We start from the raw sequence: 15,953 nt of genomic DNA on the forward strand, positions 1-15,953 counted from the left end.
AATCAATATGACTTGACATTTTGTGAAGAATAAAATAACACAAGTATATCAAATACTCCCATTTGGTGCACTTTGCTCATTTCCATTTTCTCGGAGGTTTTACAACTTTGAGTCCTGTGTCTGGTTCTATTCTCATCTATCCTTATTTTCTCTTTCTCTCTCTCCTCTTCCCCCTTTTCCTCCCCGCTCTCCTTCCCTCACTCCCTCTAGCTCCCCTCACCCTCTCCCTCTCCTGATCTTATCTAGGGCTTTAAATACCAATATCGCTCATGATTCTCAATTCTGAACATTTGGTTCAGTCTTACTCTCTGAATTCCAAGCTCATAAACCTTACAGTTACTTGGCCTTAGGTATCAGAATCTCAAAGTGTCTTAAAACCGAACCTTTATGGCTCTAGACAAAAACTCCTGCTCCACCTCCACCCCCATAACACCCAATTCTCTTACTTTCAGTAAAAAACGCCAATTATATATATTCTGTTATACAAGATGTGTAGATCAGTGAGTCCTAGGCTTCCTATCTCCTAAAGCATGTCTCAAGTCCATCCTCTCTCCATCTGTTCTGTTCTGACATGTGCCTGACTCGCATTATCTCTAGCTCAGAATAACAGAAGAGCATCCTGTCTCCCATTTCCTCTGGTTTCCCTCTAATCCGTACTCAGAAGTGAGAGTATTTTGAAATGTAAGTCAGATGATGGCATGACTCTATTTTAAATGCTCCAATGGATCCACTTTGCTCCGTAGACAAAGTCAGGTATCACAACATGTGGCCAATGCCATCTGACAGCACTCACTCTCATACTGCACTCTAGCCACAGTGGACTCCTGCATATCTAGAGACATGTCACGCTCTTTCAAAACTGGAGACCTTGCTCATTTGGTTTCCTCTGCTGAGAATGGTTCCCCTCTCTTTGCATGACTGACTCCTGGTCATTCTTTCAGACTTAGCTCCCAAATACTGGGAAGTCGTCCTGACCACCCCATCGAAATGATACAATTTTCTTCTCCTTAATGACATTTTAACGACATCTGTGATTAGATCATCTTTGTGTACATATCTGTTGACAGCCCCTCAGCCCTCAGATATAATTCATACTGCTACACTCAGTGCTGAGGGACTCTGTGAATATTTGTTGAACGTTGTTGATTATTTCAAGTACAGGAAGCATACAACAGTGTAAACAGAGTGCAGACTCAAATCTGAACCCTGGTTTCAGCTGTATGGCTCTGGGCATGTTACTCAAATTCTCTTTGTCTTAATTTCTGAATCTCTAAAATGATTGGTTGTGAGAATGATATGATTTCATAGACATAAAGTGGCTAAAACAATGCCTGGCACATTAAAAAAATTCAATATAGTTTAGCTATTCATTTATGCATTAATTTATTCTCCAAATATTTACTGAGTGCTTACCCTTTGTAGGGTATAGTGGAAGATACTGTGAGTAAATCAAAGTCTTTGTCCTTTGTGCTCTTAAAATCCAGTAAAAGAATTAGCACACATACAAGGAGACAAAAACAAAGAAACGTGTGATTAATGTCCTAAGGGGGGAAAAAAAAGGGATCAGTATTAGTTTGCTAGGGTTGTTGTGATACAATACCAGCAACTGAGTGACTTAAACCACAGAAATGATATGGTTTCATAGTTCTGGAGGCTAGATTATAGAGACTAGACTAATATCAAGGTTTTGGCAGGGTTGTTTCTTCTGAGGGTCAGGGGAGAGAATCTGTTCCATGCCTCTGTTCTAGCTTCTGGTGGTTTGCTGGCAAACTTTGGCTTGTAGAACCATCACCCAACCTCTGCCTTCCTCGTCATATGGCATTCTTCCTGTGTGCACACCTGTGTCCAAATGTCTCCTCTACATAAGGACACCAGCCATATGGATTAGGTGGGCATCCTACTCCAATATGACCTCATCTAACTACATCTGCAATGACCCCTTTTCCAAATAAGATCAAATTCTAAATTACCAGAGGTGAAGACTTCAAAATGAGAATTTTTTTTGGGGGGGGGGGCACAATTTAACCTATAATAAGACCGTAAGAATAGAATATTTCCCAGGCAAATTCAATACTCAGAATGTATACTTCAATAACGAGAGCTATAAATGGATCTGGATTTTTTTTTTTTTAAATCGCTAATGCAGAATATTGTAAGGATTTTAACAGCAACCACGTTATACCTCAAGTCTCATTTATTAGCCGTAATTTTATTTCCCTAACCTTTTCTAAGTTTCATAAGATGAACCAGAGTTTTTCAATATAGAAAAAGAATGGAAACTAAATGATTAAGAGTTATATTTCACAGGAGAAAAGAAAGAGCTAATAAAATGGAAAACATGTTAGAACAAAAGTATCAGTACATCCATATAGTAAATAAACATATCTATGCATCCACTGCTAAATACGAAGGCCAGATGAGTGCTACATTTCACAAAACTAAGTTTAAAGCACGTGAGCACAACTACACCACCATCATTTGGACACCTCTCAATACCTTATACCTCAGCATTACTGTGTCACTGGTGATGACAAGATAGCTTGAATGTGGCATGGTGGGAAGTTAACTTGGTTCCTCACTGTGAGGAAAAAAACAACACTAGTTTTAAGTTGAGAATATGTTCTCTAAAATAAAAACATACAGCCTATGAATGTGTTCAAAGCTGTGTGTTTTCTATGAATCCTCTACAAGTGTCTGTTACGATAGATATGTAAAGTAAAAGTTTTGAATTTTGTTCCTGACTGATGACTGATTAGGCCTAAAAGGCATATGGATGTCACCTTTCCATAAAGTGATGCAAGGAGCAATAAATCTCCTCTGGTAATACAACATCCAGAGACAAAAATTCTGTTGACTGTGTCTTTAAGTCACCTCTGTGATGTCAAGAAAGTGTCTTAAGCTCCGTGGGAACAGTCTCTGCCAACCTAATAAGTTCAACACTTCACTAGGGCGACTCTAAGGAGATGGCTCTGAAGCGGCTCATGGAGTCAATTTTAGACTTTAAGAAATGCAGTTAAGACTTCTTTAAATGTGTTAATTAAAAATAATTTACTAAGAGCATATAATCAGGTGTTCCTTTTTATTTTTAGATTACACATACATGATAACAGAATACACATTATTCTAAAACAAGCAAAATGAAAAGTATCCTTACAAAAAATATTTTGAAAACTTCTTAGGTGACTTGATGAGTCTGTTCCACAGTGGTGAATTGCTTTTTCAGAAAGGATTTACTTTGCACAGTCTTCTATGGATGTACGTTCAGGCTTTTCAATTTATCTTTAAATTCATGTAGCAGAATTAAGAACATGGATGTAAAATCTGGGGCAAACACACAAATTCGCTCAGGGGTAGAAGCATGGAGAAAAAGGAATGATGGGAGATGGCCAAGAGAAAGAAGGAAACAGGAAGACTGAGATTTTGCAAAGCAAAGCTCACCTAAATATACGAGCCAGTAAATGAGTTCCCTCCAATTCTTATTCCCAACCTGATGTTTCACTCTGGAGTGGGGTTTGGAGGAAATGTGAATGAGATAATAAAAACCTTCCCTTGTTTCTTTAACTTTTAGAAGGAGCTAATGTGCCATCTTTTAATGACCTGCACAGTTACTCCTAGTCATTAGCATGTAGATTCTTTTCAGCAAATGTGTTTTCCACATGCCATTCCCCTCTCAACACCCACTCGTATTTACTGCTTCATAACCTCCAACTTCCAACAGTTGGTGGGAGCACAAAAAAAAAAAAAAAAAAAAAAAGAAAGAAAGAAAAAAAAACAACATGAAAGGGAAAAAAAAATGACAGCTGGCTTCAGTGGAAAGAACACTAGATCTTTTTACCCGGTTTTTACTGGTTTTACCCTGTAATATGTTGGAATAGGCTTATACTGGCTCAGAGAGTCAGTTACATTTTTATGATTTTGTGAGCCAGTTGTTAAACAGAGCCACTATTAACAATTAAATCATATAAACTTCAATTTAAGTAAATAATAGTAAAAGAGAGGTACTAGATATTCAAAAATGCATCCCTTCCTGTTTTACTGTGTTTTACTTTCACCATGCTTTTGAGGTTATTTATGCCTATTCTATCTGTACGCTAGAAAAATATGTAATGGTATACTTCAAACTGGCCAAGGTGGGAATATTTACACCAAAGAAATTGGCAAATGCTAAAAATCAGGGTGTAACTCTGTTCCGTTGATTATCTAGGCTTAGGAAGGCCATGGAGAGTGTTTTCTAATAATACATATTGAACCTACAATGTGTCCTATCATTATCCTGTCAATAGCACACACAAAAAATTGAGGAAATTTTCCAGCATGAGAAAATGATTACCTTATTCAGCAAAGAATCTGCTGAAGGAGGAGGTCATTGAGAGGACGGGACTGCCAGGTGACCCTTAAGCTGGACCAAGACTTATTCAAGCCTCTTTACTCCTTCCCCTGTCCTTGGAATATATGAACGTGGGAGTCACTTCAAGGATAGAGCCTTAAGAAAACAATGTGCTGTTCAGACCATCAGGATGATATACATGAGTGAACCCAGTTAAGGAGTCTGTTTAAACTTTTAAGATTCTAGTAGGCAGGGGCAGCGATCTACTCATCTTGCAGCAACTTGGTATGTAAACTATCTTGCTTATGAAATCTGCCACCTACCAATCTGGAGTGGCCTGCCTCTTTCTTCAGGCCCTCCTTGCTTCCCATGTATGGGAGGCCCAGTTTTGAATTTCACCCCAGAGGCTTCTGAGATTGTGAACCAATGTCACATCACTGATGGAGTGAAATTCCAATACTGGCTTCCTTGTTTCACTCTCCTAGTACTTGTCAAAATAAATAAAAACATCATTCAGCATTCATGTCAGAGGTATAGAAGCAAGCGTTTACCAAATTCAACAGAAAGCTTCTGCCAGCATTATACCGGCGATATAAAATTCACAGTAAAGGACATCTATTATTAATTATTATTTGTCAAGTGAGTGCTACACGTTCTTTAAATACATTAGACATAATGTATTATATAGTATCATAATGTAATAATATATGTAATATAATACATACTTGTTTTGTTTGAGATCTGATCATTAAAGGTTTACCATCACCCCTGTCTCTACCAGGGGAACACCACTGATTTGGAAAAGTTGTTTAATTAACTCTGTGAGTATCACCTTCCTCATCTCCCACCCAGTGACATGGGTGCCTTCCTCAGAGGATAATTCTAGGAGTAAAATAAAATAGTTTATGCTAAAATCCTGCATGGATTACAAATGTTAATTACTATCAAACATTCAGCAAATACATTTCAGCTCCTAATATGAGCCCTCTTAAGAATTCTCAGGGTTTCCAAAGATGAATAATGTTTAATCCTTATCCTCAGGTTGCTTACAGTCTAGAGATGAGAGATATAGGTAAATAAAATAATTTAAGATGATGAGATGTGATCCAACAGAGGAAAAAAGCAAAGTGCTATGCAATTCAAGGAAAAGAAGTGATTGATTTTTACCTGGAGCACCAGGGAGGACTTCATAGAGAAGACAGAATAATGAGATAAGTTTTGAAGAGTAATTTGCATTTGTATCAATTGAGGTGGTGTATGTGGACAGTGGAGGCATTCCAGGCTGAGAGATGAAACACCAAACACACTATCATCACAAATATTACAATACCAACTTAGGAAATCGCAACTGTTATTGATAAATCCACCACATCAAAAACCCTTATGTGTAATTTCCGTGTACAACAGAAAGAATTATGCCATTATACATTATCCAATCCAGCGTGCCTAATGACATACTTGCATATTCAGGAGTTGACTAAATATTCAGTGTTTTCACTTTATAAGCCACGTTCATTTCTAATAACCAAAATGTAAATTATCCTCTGACCTTCCTTAGCGAAAGAAAACATTCACATCCAGGTGAACTTTAAAATTATTTTTCAAGAAATTCTGTATAATGTGTCCTATTTTACGGGACAGAAGGGACTCATAGACATAAAGAAAACTTGCCACTGATTGCAACTCTATAAACACAGAAATTATGAACATAGTATGTAAACAATGAAGGGCACGTCTGAAGTGAGGTTTTCATGGGAGAGTGGAACACTGATGCAGGAGAAGAGGGACACCTTTTTAATACATTCATGGGAACCAGGACTAACTATTCAAGAAGGAGCATTATTTCATCTCCCAGTTAATGAGCCTGCAAGAGTTGACATTACCCGGTAAAGTTCACCGGAAAGCTTTTCCCCTTGCTAGTCAAAATGCGCCAGGTAATGTCTGTGACTTTGAAAAACAAACAACACTTGGAAGATCGCTTGCCAGGGCATCCACAGAATTTAAGTGGAAAAAGAGATGCCTATGACCCTCTCACACACAAAAGGCTAACACGATGGGTCTGCAGCCTTGACCTCAAGTGACTACAAGAGAACACAGGGCCCAGCTAGGTCCCAATGGGACGTACCTTAGAAAAGCGTCCCCCCCCCCCCCCCGCCCCACACACACACACAGGAGAGCCTCTCCCTCCTGGACTCTGGATCTCTCACCTCCCAGTACGGGCACCGCCTCGGCAAGCCACCGTGCCAACGAGCCTTTCACTCCTTCTCTCCCTGATGACAAATGTCAGTCTGTCGCTGTGAACATGCAACATTTCAGCAAAATCTAAAGGGAAACTGGAAGCGCTGGGGCTGGAATACCCTGTTCAAAACTACGCTGCCAGCCCAGCCCTCCTTCCTGGAGACCCAAGGACCCTCCAGCACCAGCCTGCAAACCCCCGCAGGTGCGCATCACCCCAGTCACCCCAGCTTAACCAAGAGTTAGAGCCGTCTGCGTCTCCGCAGAAGCTGAGCACCCGCACGCGCCTTCTAATTAAACAACGTTACTGGAAATCATCCCGCGAAGAAAGAGCCCACAAGCCCCGGGGAAACTTGAGCAGGCAAAGCGGGGGGTGCTCGGCCGGCGGCGCGACCCGCTCCCGAGCCCGAGCCCGGGCAGCCGCCCCCGGACCCCCGCGCGACGCCCGCTGGCTGCGCCCTGACCCCCGGAGCGCGGGGCCCACGCGGGGACCGCGCCCTCCCGCGGGGCGAGGGCGGGGGCCGGGGGGGTCCGGGGGGTCCGGAGGGGGCCGGGAGGTGCGGTCCGAGGGTCGGCGGAGGGTCCGCGCGGGGCACTCACCAGCTGCAGCGCGCAGAGGCAGATGAGCGAGCAGCGCCCGGTGCAGCAGCCCATGGTGCCGGCGGCGTCCGAGCGGCGCGCGGGGAGAGGGGAGCGTCCTCCGGCGCCGCCGCTGCCGACTCCGGAGCAGCCCCCGCCCGCAGCCCGCCCGCAGCCCGCCCGCCCCGGCTCGCCGCTCGCCCTCCGGGGTCTGGGCCGGCGCTCGCCGCCTTTGTTAGTTTCCCGGGCGGGCAGAGGTCAGCCCCGCGCGCTCGCCCCGCGCGTCTGGCAGGGTCCGAGCCTCCCGCGGTGCGCGCTGCCTCTCCGGGAGGGAGCCGGCGGGCGGGGCGGGGCGGAAGGGAGGCTCCAGATGGCGAGTGGGTGGCGGTCGGCTCCGGGGAGGGGAGGGGAGGGTGGGGGGTGGGCGTCGGCAGAGTGAGCGGGCAGGCGGGCGGGGCGGGGCGGGGGCGCGCTGGGCGGCGGTGAATGAGAGGGAGTGCCCGGAGGGGGCTCGGCCTGCCTCGTGGGGAGTCTGGAGGGAGGGGCGGAGGGCGAGAGAGGATGGGGATGGGGATGGGGATGGGGATGGGGATGGGGATGGGGACGGGGATGGGGATGGGGATGGATGAGCGTGGATCAGGGCGCTGCTGCGGCGGCGGCTGGACACCCGCGGCGGCCGGTGTAACTGGGGAGCCCGGGCCGGGCTTTCTCCCTGGGGCCCGGGCTCGGGGCAGTGAGTCCAGGACAGCGCTGCGCTTCGCTGAGCGGCCCCAGAGGTGGAGACGGAGGGAGCCGACAGGGCGCGGGGTCCGGGCAAGCGGGTCCCGGGGGCGGGCGAGCGGGCGCTGCGCCGGCAGGTCCCCTCCACGGCGCGGGGAGCGCAGCCGCGCGGGGCCGGGGCCGGGGCCGGGGTCGCTCCCGCGGGAGCCCGGAGCCAAAGTTGGACCGAGTTGGTCCTGCTGGAGGCGGCGGCGGCGGCGGCGGGCAGCGCGGGCTGGGAGCGCAGGGGGAGCGGGCGCCGCGCGGAGACCCGGCTCAGGGCTCCCCACCCAGGCGCTTCGAAACTGTCGCCAGGCGGGAGAGAGCGGCGGGGCAGGGACCGCGCGCGGCTCTTTCTAGGAACGGAGATTTCCGGGAGGAGGATGGGACTTCCCCGCAGGGGAAATTAAGTGGGTTGAGAAGGGCTTGGAAACAGGACCTCGTCCCGGAGAGTTAGAATCCCGGACTAACCCCCCACGAAGCCCGGCGGCCTCCCTTGCTCCGGCTCACCCAGCGGAGCGGAGCGCAGGGGGGCTGCGGGGGATCAGATTTCACCAGGGCCCAACGTCAGATTTCACGGGCACATTTGCTGTACCTGGTGGAACTAGGCAAGTGGCTCGAGCACGCCGGAGGAGCGGAGAGCAAGCCTCGGGCCATTTGTCACAGAAGAGGCTTTCTCCAGAACTTGGCACAGAAACCCCGTTTCTAACCTACTGCTGCCCTCCTGGGTCCTTGGTGGGAGGTTAGCAGGAAAAGGACGCGGTCTTTGCATTTTTAAATCATGCACTCTACACTTGGAAACTCTGCTCAGGTCATTCCTGCAGGCACTGAAGGGAGTTGGGGGCTTTTGTTGTTGTTGTTGTTGTTGTTGTTGTTTTGCAATTAACTGCCTTTTTTTCTGAACTGTTCCTCCAGGACCTATGTTTATGACTGAAAACAGCTACAGCTCCCAGAAAAATCTTTCCATGGTAACTTTGAAATTGTAAATTTGTATTTGTAAATTCCATTTACAATTTCAAAGTTGTAGCAGGGACACATAATAACCTCAGGATTTGGGTCAATAAAAAGGCCAAAAGCATTCATTGTTTAGTTTCCACTTCTGTCCATTATCACAGAGAAGGGAAAAATGAATGGAATCAGAAGCCTTTGTTGTTGACCCAGTCTTTTAAGACATCAAGCCATCAAGGATCAGCATTTCTTTTATACGCAATAAATGTAACCACCATGAGATTTATGATGAATGGAAATAGGGGACAATGGACCCTGGCATGTAAATAATTTAGCATATTTTAGAGGATGGTGCGGAAGATTTCAGGCATCAACCCCTCCAAAAGCTGTAGGAGGCAGCTGAAGAAGGTAAGGACATGATCAACTCTATCTACAACTTCCAAAAATGATCACACCCTCTTCATCTCTGGAGATTGTGGTGGATGATGATAATAAACATGATGACTCTTCCTTCTCTCCACATTTCATATGTTTACCTAAATATACATTTTTTTAAATCATCATTTTATTTACTTACTGAGGAAGCATGAAATTTGCAGCTAACTGGATCCTTGCCAGGCACCAGACACCAGTCTAAGTGCTTTATGAGTATTCGCTTACTTAATCCTCGCAAGAGCCTAGGAGATTGGTGGACCATCTTGAGCATCTCCAGCAAAAAGATGTGGAAATGGGAACAGGGAGTCTCATGGCTACTGACCAGATGAACAGCAAGGCAAAGCCAGGTAATCTGACTCAAGAGCTCCTTGATTTATGCACTCACCGTTGCCTCTGAAACTTAGGACCCAAGTAACACCTGCACTGGAGCCAACTGCTCTCTAGGAAATAGGAATAGTAATTTGTATTGATCTTACCCTCCGGAGTCAATGCCACCCATGCAGGTACCAAGACAGTCTTCCTGTACTTTTCCCTCTCCAACTGCCCCCTCTACTGATGGACCCAGCCTTTCTTCCTTGAATCCTTTAAGACAGTTAAAATGCATTTGGCTTTCAAAGACAGGAAGAGGGAAGGAGCAAAGATAAGACAATGCTAGTAGCAAGTCTAGAAACTGTGTGAAGTCTCTGTAGTTTCTTACTCGCATTTTCTAAATTAACTGCCTCATGAACTAAAAATCTTCCTCCCTTCCTTCATTTCATTCCTTCCTCAATCCCACCCTCCAATATGTCATACTTGCTTCATTTCCACATTGCTTATTATGTCAAGGGCCATGCTGGTTGTCAGGTTTGCAAAGGTAAGTGATATACTCCTTCACTTCCCCTTAAGGGCTTGGTATGGGAAGGGAAATCAGATGAGCAAATGGAGTAGAGCCCACTCTGAGAAAAGTTAGCACTGAGTGCTGTCACTGTGTTTTCTTTCTGTGAGGGTAAGGGAGGGTTTAAAAGAATTGCCTGTCTCTTGGGTGGGGGAGGAGAAGACAGTAGCAAAAGACTGAACAATGGAAAGGGTGAGGCTTAGAGAGGATGGTGGATAAGCTGATTGAGGAGGGAATGATAATCTAAGTAGAACAGCTGATCCAGTGTGTGGTTGGTTATGCCACTTCCTAGCTATAGAATCTCAGAGAAGTCAGTCAGTTTCCATTAGTCTACCTTGCCTATGTAAGTGGGTATGATGGTATGTATGACTCGCCTACAGGACTGAGCCTTATGTTGTTCTTTATTTTCCATCCACATGTGTCTTGTACCTTCGCCTCATGCAGGTCTCAGGCTCATGTCACATCTCAGAGAGGCCTCACTGACCACACTGTCTGAAATAACACTTCAGTCACTCAATTGCATTTTTATCCAAAACAGTGATTGGTTTACTTTATAATTTCCTGCCTCTTCCACTAAAAAATAATGTTAATTTATAATAATGCATATATTTAGCATCATACTTCCCACATCGTGTATATGTGTATATTTATACACACATAAATATAGTATATATAGTAAGTACTAAACATATGTGTATATACATACATATAGGATATTCTAGTCTATTTTTTTCTTTCATTTTTTTCTCAGTTTCTTTCTTTTTTTAAAAAAAGATTTTATTTATTTATTCATGAGAGACACAGAGAGAGACAGAGAGAGGCAGAGGGAGAAGCAGGCTCCATGCAGGGAGCCTGATGTGGGACTCAACCCCAGGACTCTAGGATCACACCCTGGGCTGAAGGCAGCGCTAAACCACTGAGCCACTCGGGCTGCCCTTTTTTTCTCAGTTTCTTAGTAAAATCCCCCCTTTTTAATTTTTTTTAATTTTTAATTTTTTTTTAATTCTTAATTTTTTTTTAAATTTACTTAAGTAATCTCTACACCCAATGTGGGGTTTGAATTCACGAGATCAAGAGTTCCATGCTCTTCTGACTGAGCCAGCCAGGGAGATGCCCCTAATAAAATTCCTTTTGGGAGACTCTACCCTCATCTTCCTTAAAGTCCAGAGAGAATCAAATCATCTATACCAAGAGTAAGAGGATTGAGTGGGAGGGAGCACATCTAGAGACCAGACCTGGAAGTGCAGGTTTCTAAATTTCATAGGACTTTCTTTTCCTTTTTTTTTTTTTTTACAATATTCTTAAGAGTTTATTATAAACTAGTTTCACAGGCTACAAGGAAGTAAAAGGACTATGTACAGCCTGACGGGAAACAGGCAGGGAGCTGAGGAGGGCCAACATGAGTCTAGGGACTTGGTGGGCGCATTCCCGGGCAAGGGGGCCCTGAAAGGGAAACCAGACAATCCTGTGAGACTCCAAGAACAACGGCATAACAAACAAACACGTCTGTGGCAATCGGGCCCACGCCTCTGTGGAGCTACTTCCATAACTCTGTGGTCAAGGGTCAAAGAAGGCCTCGCATGCCCGGGGGGAGGGGGCCGCATCCCCGGCGGGGGCATGCCCATTGGAGCTCCTCGACCAGGAGGGATCCCCATCGGTGGGCCCATGGGAGGCCTCATGCCAGGTGGTGGGCCCATCATGCCTGGAGGCGGTGCCCCCCGGCCCATGGGTGGGGGAGGACCCCCACGGCCGGGCAGGTACTGGGTCAGGGCCCCTGCAATGCTGGCAGTGGCAGCAGCTGCAGCAGCAGCCACAGTGCCTCTTCCCTGCGGGGTCATCACCTGCTGGGATGGCCCACCAACCCCTCGGACTGGCCCTGCAAGTCCTGCAGGAGCCTGGGGCATTGGAACACCAGCTGGAATTCCTCTGCCAGCAGCCTGCCAATCCCTGGGCCCCCGGCAGCTCCAGCAAGTGGCACTCGGGCAATGCCAGTATCTTTGGGAGGAGGTCCCTCTACCGTCATTGAGACCAGGTTCTCCCCTCGAAGCAGCACCAGACCAAGGACTCGCTTCTCTTCTCTTTCTGCTTGTTTTGAGTTCTTTGGCTTGATTTTCCTGAACTCATCACAGTCACAGAGAATCAAATTCATATGCTTGTCAAAAGCCTTGAAGGTGCCAATGAAGATCCGGCCGTCTTGTAGGATGCACCTCATCCTATAGTCGATGTGCTGCAGCATCTTGCTGCTCTTGCCCACAGTCATGGTGGCGGTTCTGATGGCTCCGATTCCCGCCGGATTGCCCTCTGCAGAGGCCTAGATGCCCGCCACTGCAGGAAGTGCGGCCGCGGATAAAATGGGGTCCTCATAGGACTTTCAAACACAGTCGTCCCTTGAACAACACAAGGGTTGGGCACTGACCCCTTACACAGTCAAAGATCCAAGTACAACTTTTTAAAAGATATATTTATTTATTTGAGAGAGAAAGCAGAATTGGGCAATAGGGGGAAGGAGCAGAGGGAGAGAATCTTCAAGCAGACTCCACATTGAGCTCGGAGCCTGTCGGGGCTTGATCCCAGGACACATGAGATCATGACCTGTGCCAAAAGCAAGAATCAGATGCTTAACCAACTGAGCCACCAAGGCACCCCAGTTTTTGACTAATAGCTCACTGTTGATCAGAAGCCTCTAACAGCAATAACACTGTTATCAGAAGTGATAACATAAATAGTTGGTTAACAAATACATTGTATGTGATATTATATACTATATACTTACAATGAACTAAGCTAGAGAAAAGAAAATGTCATTAAGAAAATCATGAGGAGAAAGTACACTGACAGTGCTATACTGTAAAGAATCTGCGTGTAAGCAATTCCCTATAGTTGAAACCTGTGTTGTTCAAGGGTCAACTGTATTAGGACTGGAGACCTGAGCTTGAAGGAATAAATGTGCTTCCTTAATTATTTCACTTTTCTTCCTTCCTTTTCTTTCTTTCTTCTTTCTTTCTTTCTTTCTTTCTTTCTTTCTTTCTTCTTTTTTTTTTTTTGTCTTCTAGTTCAGCATTTTGTTTGAATGGCCGCTCAGTTGGAGCAAAAATCAAGTTTACAATGAAACAAAATTGGAGACATGCGTGTGGAGAGTTTGAAGCATGGCTGTGAAGGCTTCAGTACATCTGTGTGCTGCCCAACGCCTGTGGAGTTAGAAGTGATTCGTGTTATGCATAGCAGTGAATGTGCCAGAATGTTGGGGGCAAGGGGAGAGGTGGCAGTTATCATTTCAATATTCCTTTTCTCCCTGAGGAGAGTGACACTTCCTGCTATTGTAAGCACTTTACATCACAGCATTTAAAAGTGATCCCCCAAGGCCTGTTTTATTGGGAGGTGAAGTGAGAAAGAAGTGGGAGATGGATATATGGTATGGGAGTTTTGAAAGGCCACTGCAAAGCCTGAAGGATGCACGAAATATGAAAGAGAAAGAATAAGGAAATTCTTTTGTATATTTTGCTTCAAGAAATGTTGGTAATAACCAGTTTTAAAATGTGAATGGGATAACCAAGCAACATCTTTTTAATTTGTTTGGGTGAAAAAATAAGCCTCAATTAATATTTATCTATCATAACTCTTCAGCGGTCGAACAACACTGATTGTGTTGTTGCTATTATCATAATTAGTATTGCAGTGATAGGCATTTAGAGTTTTTCTAATGTCATGCACTGAGCAGCCCCAACTGACACCGACAAATTCAAGCTTTTCTCACCATTTAATCTACTGCTGAGTATTGGCAACTATTGTTGACTTCTATGCAACAAACATTGCTGTGTGCCTCTTATGTCAGAGTCCTCAAATTGGAGACAAACACTTCCTTCCTACTATTAACATTTGCTCCCCTGCCCTCTGTTTTTCTCAAGGTTCTAGAAGATCAGATCAGAATTTTCTGCACAGTGACTTAGCTAGACCCCCAACAATTGACAGTAACAAAGGAAGAGGAAAGGTAGCATAACTCTAAGTAAAAAGAAAACATTAATACTGAGTCTTAGTGAGTCCTGACACCACCACCATGTTTCTGTATATATGTGTATTGATACATCTATCAGTCTGCCTATATATCTTGGATTGCATTAAGTGTTCTAAATTAAAGAGAACACTTTTATTTTTTTTCTCCCAGTTTTAAGCCCAGGATGTCAACAACAACAAGAAGAAAAACACATTTTTCTCCATTGCAATACTGTACATGGAGAGAATACGTCTCTAAGATAATGAACCCTTAGAGTCTCCTCAACTCTGTCTGTTTTAAGGATCAGTCTCATATTATTGTATAATGCTTATGTATGATGATAACACTGAGGAAAATATATGAGATCTCTCTGATTTACTTTGGCACCTTTTTGTAAGCTAAGACTATTCCAAAATAAATCATTAAAAATAAGAAACAATCACATAAAATGTGTTACACATGTAAAGCAGGCATATAGAGTACTGAACAAGTTGTCCGTCAGAAATATAAAACCTAACATAAAGTACATTGGCTCATGCTAATGTAGAGCGAATTCTTTTTTAGAAACATATGAATGACGGTTTGTTTATTTGTCCATGGTAATTTTATAGGCATATAAAATCCCTCAAAATTACACCAGTGCACATAAATATATATTTGTGTTATTTTTAAATCAGTGATACAAGCCTACAATTCACGTTGAACCAGCTTTTGCTTCTTCCCATGCATTTTTAAGAAATCTAGACATTTTTAAACAATAAAGATAGTACAATCATATAGTTTGCCTTTATTTTCTGGATGGCAAAATAAGAAAATATAATTGGTAGAGAGCAAAAATGAATAGTCATTAGTAAGATCGCTGTGATATTCTGAGGCAGTCCTGAAAATTAGGAATGGCATTCAAGGCCAATTAGCATAGATTCCGTCTGCATTCACTAGGTCCCAAATGTGCCCTCAGTAAGGCCATGGTCTCATGTAAAGAGATGCAAATCACCACGGAAGAAAAAACCTAAAATTAAAAAAAAAAAAATTACCAGAGGAGGGCACATTTTATTATACAGTGTCCTTTTCTTTCAGATTTGCCTAGAATGATTTCCACAGTTTGTGTATACTGAGCAGTGGTAAGGAACTGACAGATTTTGAGTACAGGTGGAAATATAGTTCAATTTTTAATGTGAGTCATATATAAAAATAAATTGATTAAAATTAAAAGTAGAAGTCCAATTCGTGGTTATAAACAACCTTGAGTACCTGCAAACAGGTCCTCAGCTTTGTGGCCATATCATTGGTGCTGGGACAGAGTGGGAAATGCACAAAAGTAATTTCCCCAAGCAGTACATCTAGTTTAGAAAAAGCCTTGTTAAGACGGCCTCCAATAGGGGTTTAGAAGAGGCGCTCTGGCTGTCTCATTCCCATCCCCTTGCTCCTACCATTTCAGTGCACATGGCTCCAATTTCCTCCTGGCAGTGCCAATACGTCACATTCAGAGCAGACTGCAGTTCTGGAAACATCACCTCCCAAGAGCAACTCTGGAATGCCAAACGTTAGGAGTTGGTATGTAAATACCTTAGCTGCCTGGGCCCTTGGAGAAGATGACTCCGAGGTGCACATTCTATACCATTTCCAGAGTTTCCCAGCTTCAGCAGCCCATGGGAATAATCCATTTCATAGTCTGCCTTTTATGGGCCCTTCCCCTTGGTTTCACATCCACACTCCTCTGCTGTGGTTTCCAGGAATTATCTCCCAAACAACCTGCTTGCACTTGCATTTGAATTCTCAACCAACAGTCTGCTTCCATAAAAGCC

At 44.5% G+C, this 15,953-nt stretch overlaps 1 protein-coding gene and 1 pseudogene across 4 annotated transcripts in view; both read right to left on the bottom strand.

Moving 5' to 3' along the window:
• The window catches only part of NKAIN3 (sodium/potassium transporting ATPase interacting 3), a 605,524-nt gene extending 598,092 nt beyond the window's left edge, over positions 1-7,432 (bottom strand). For all 4 annotated transcript variants that reach the window (XR_005989989.1, XM_041769525.1, XM_041769524.1 and 1 more), the window contains exon 1: positions 7,163-7,432. Coding sequence is in view for 3 of the 4 variants with exons in the window: in XM_041769525.1 (XP_041625459.1) it covers positions 7,163-7,216 (54 nt within the window). In the remaining variant the exon portion in view is untranslated. The remainder of the gene's footprint in view (positions 1-7,162) is intronic.
• Positions 7,433-11,589: 4,157 nt separating this feature from the next.
• LOC121498908 lies at positions 11,590-12,481 on the bottom strand (annotated as a pseudogene).
• Positions 12,482-15,953: the final 3,472 nt, after the last annotated feature.

This window comes from Vulpes lagopus, chromosome 9, assembly GCF_018345385.1.
Source record: "Vulpes lagopus strain Blue_001 chromosome 9, ASM1834538v1, whole genome shotgun sequence".
NCBI classification, from domain to species: Eukaryota; Metazoa; Chordata; class Mammalia; order Carnivora; family Canidae; genus Vulpes; species Vulpes lagopus.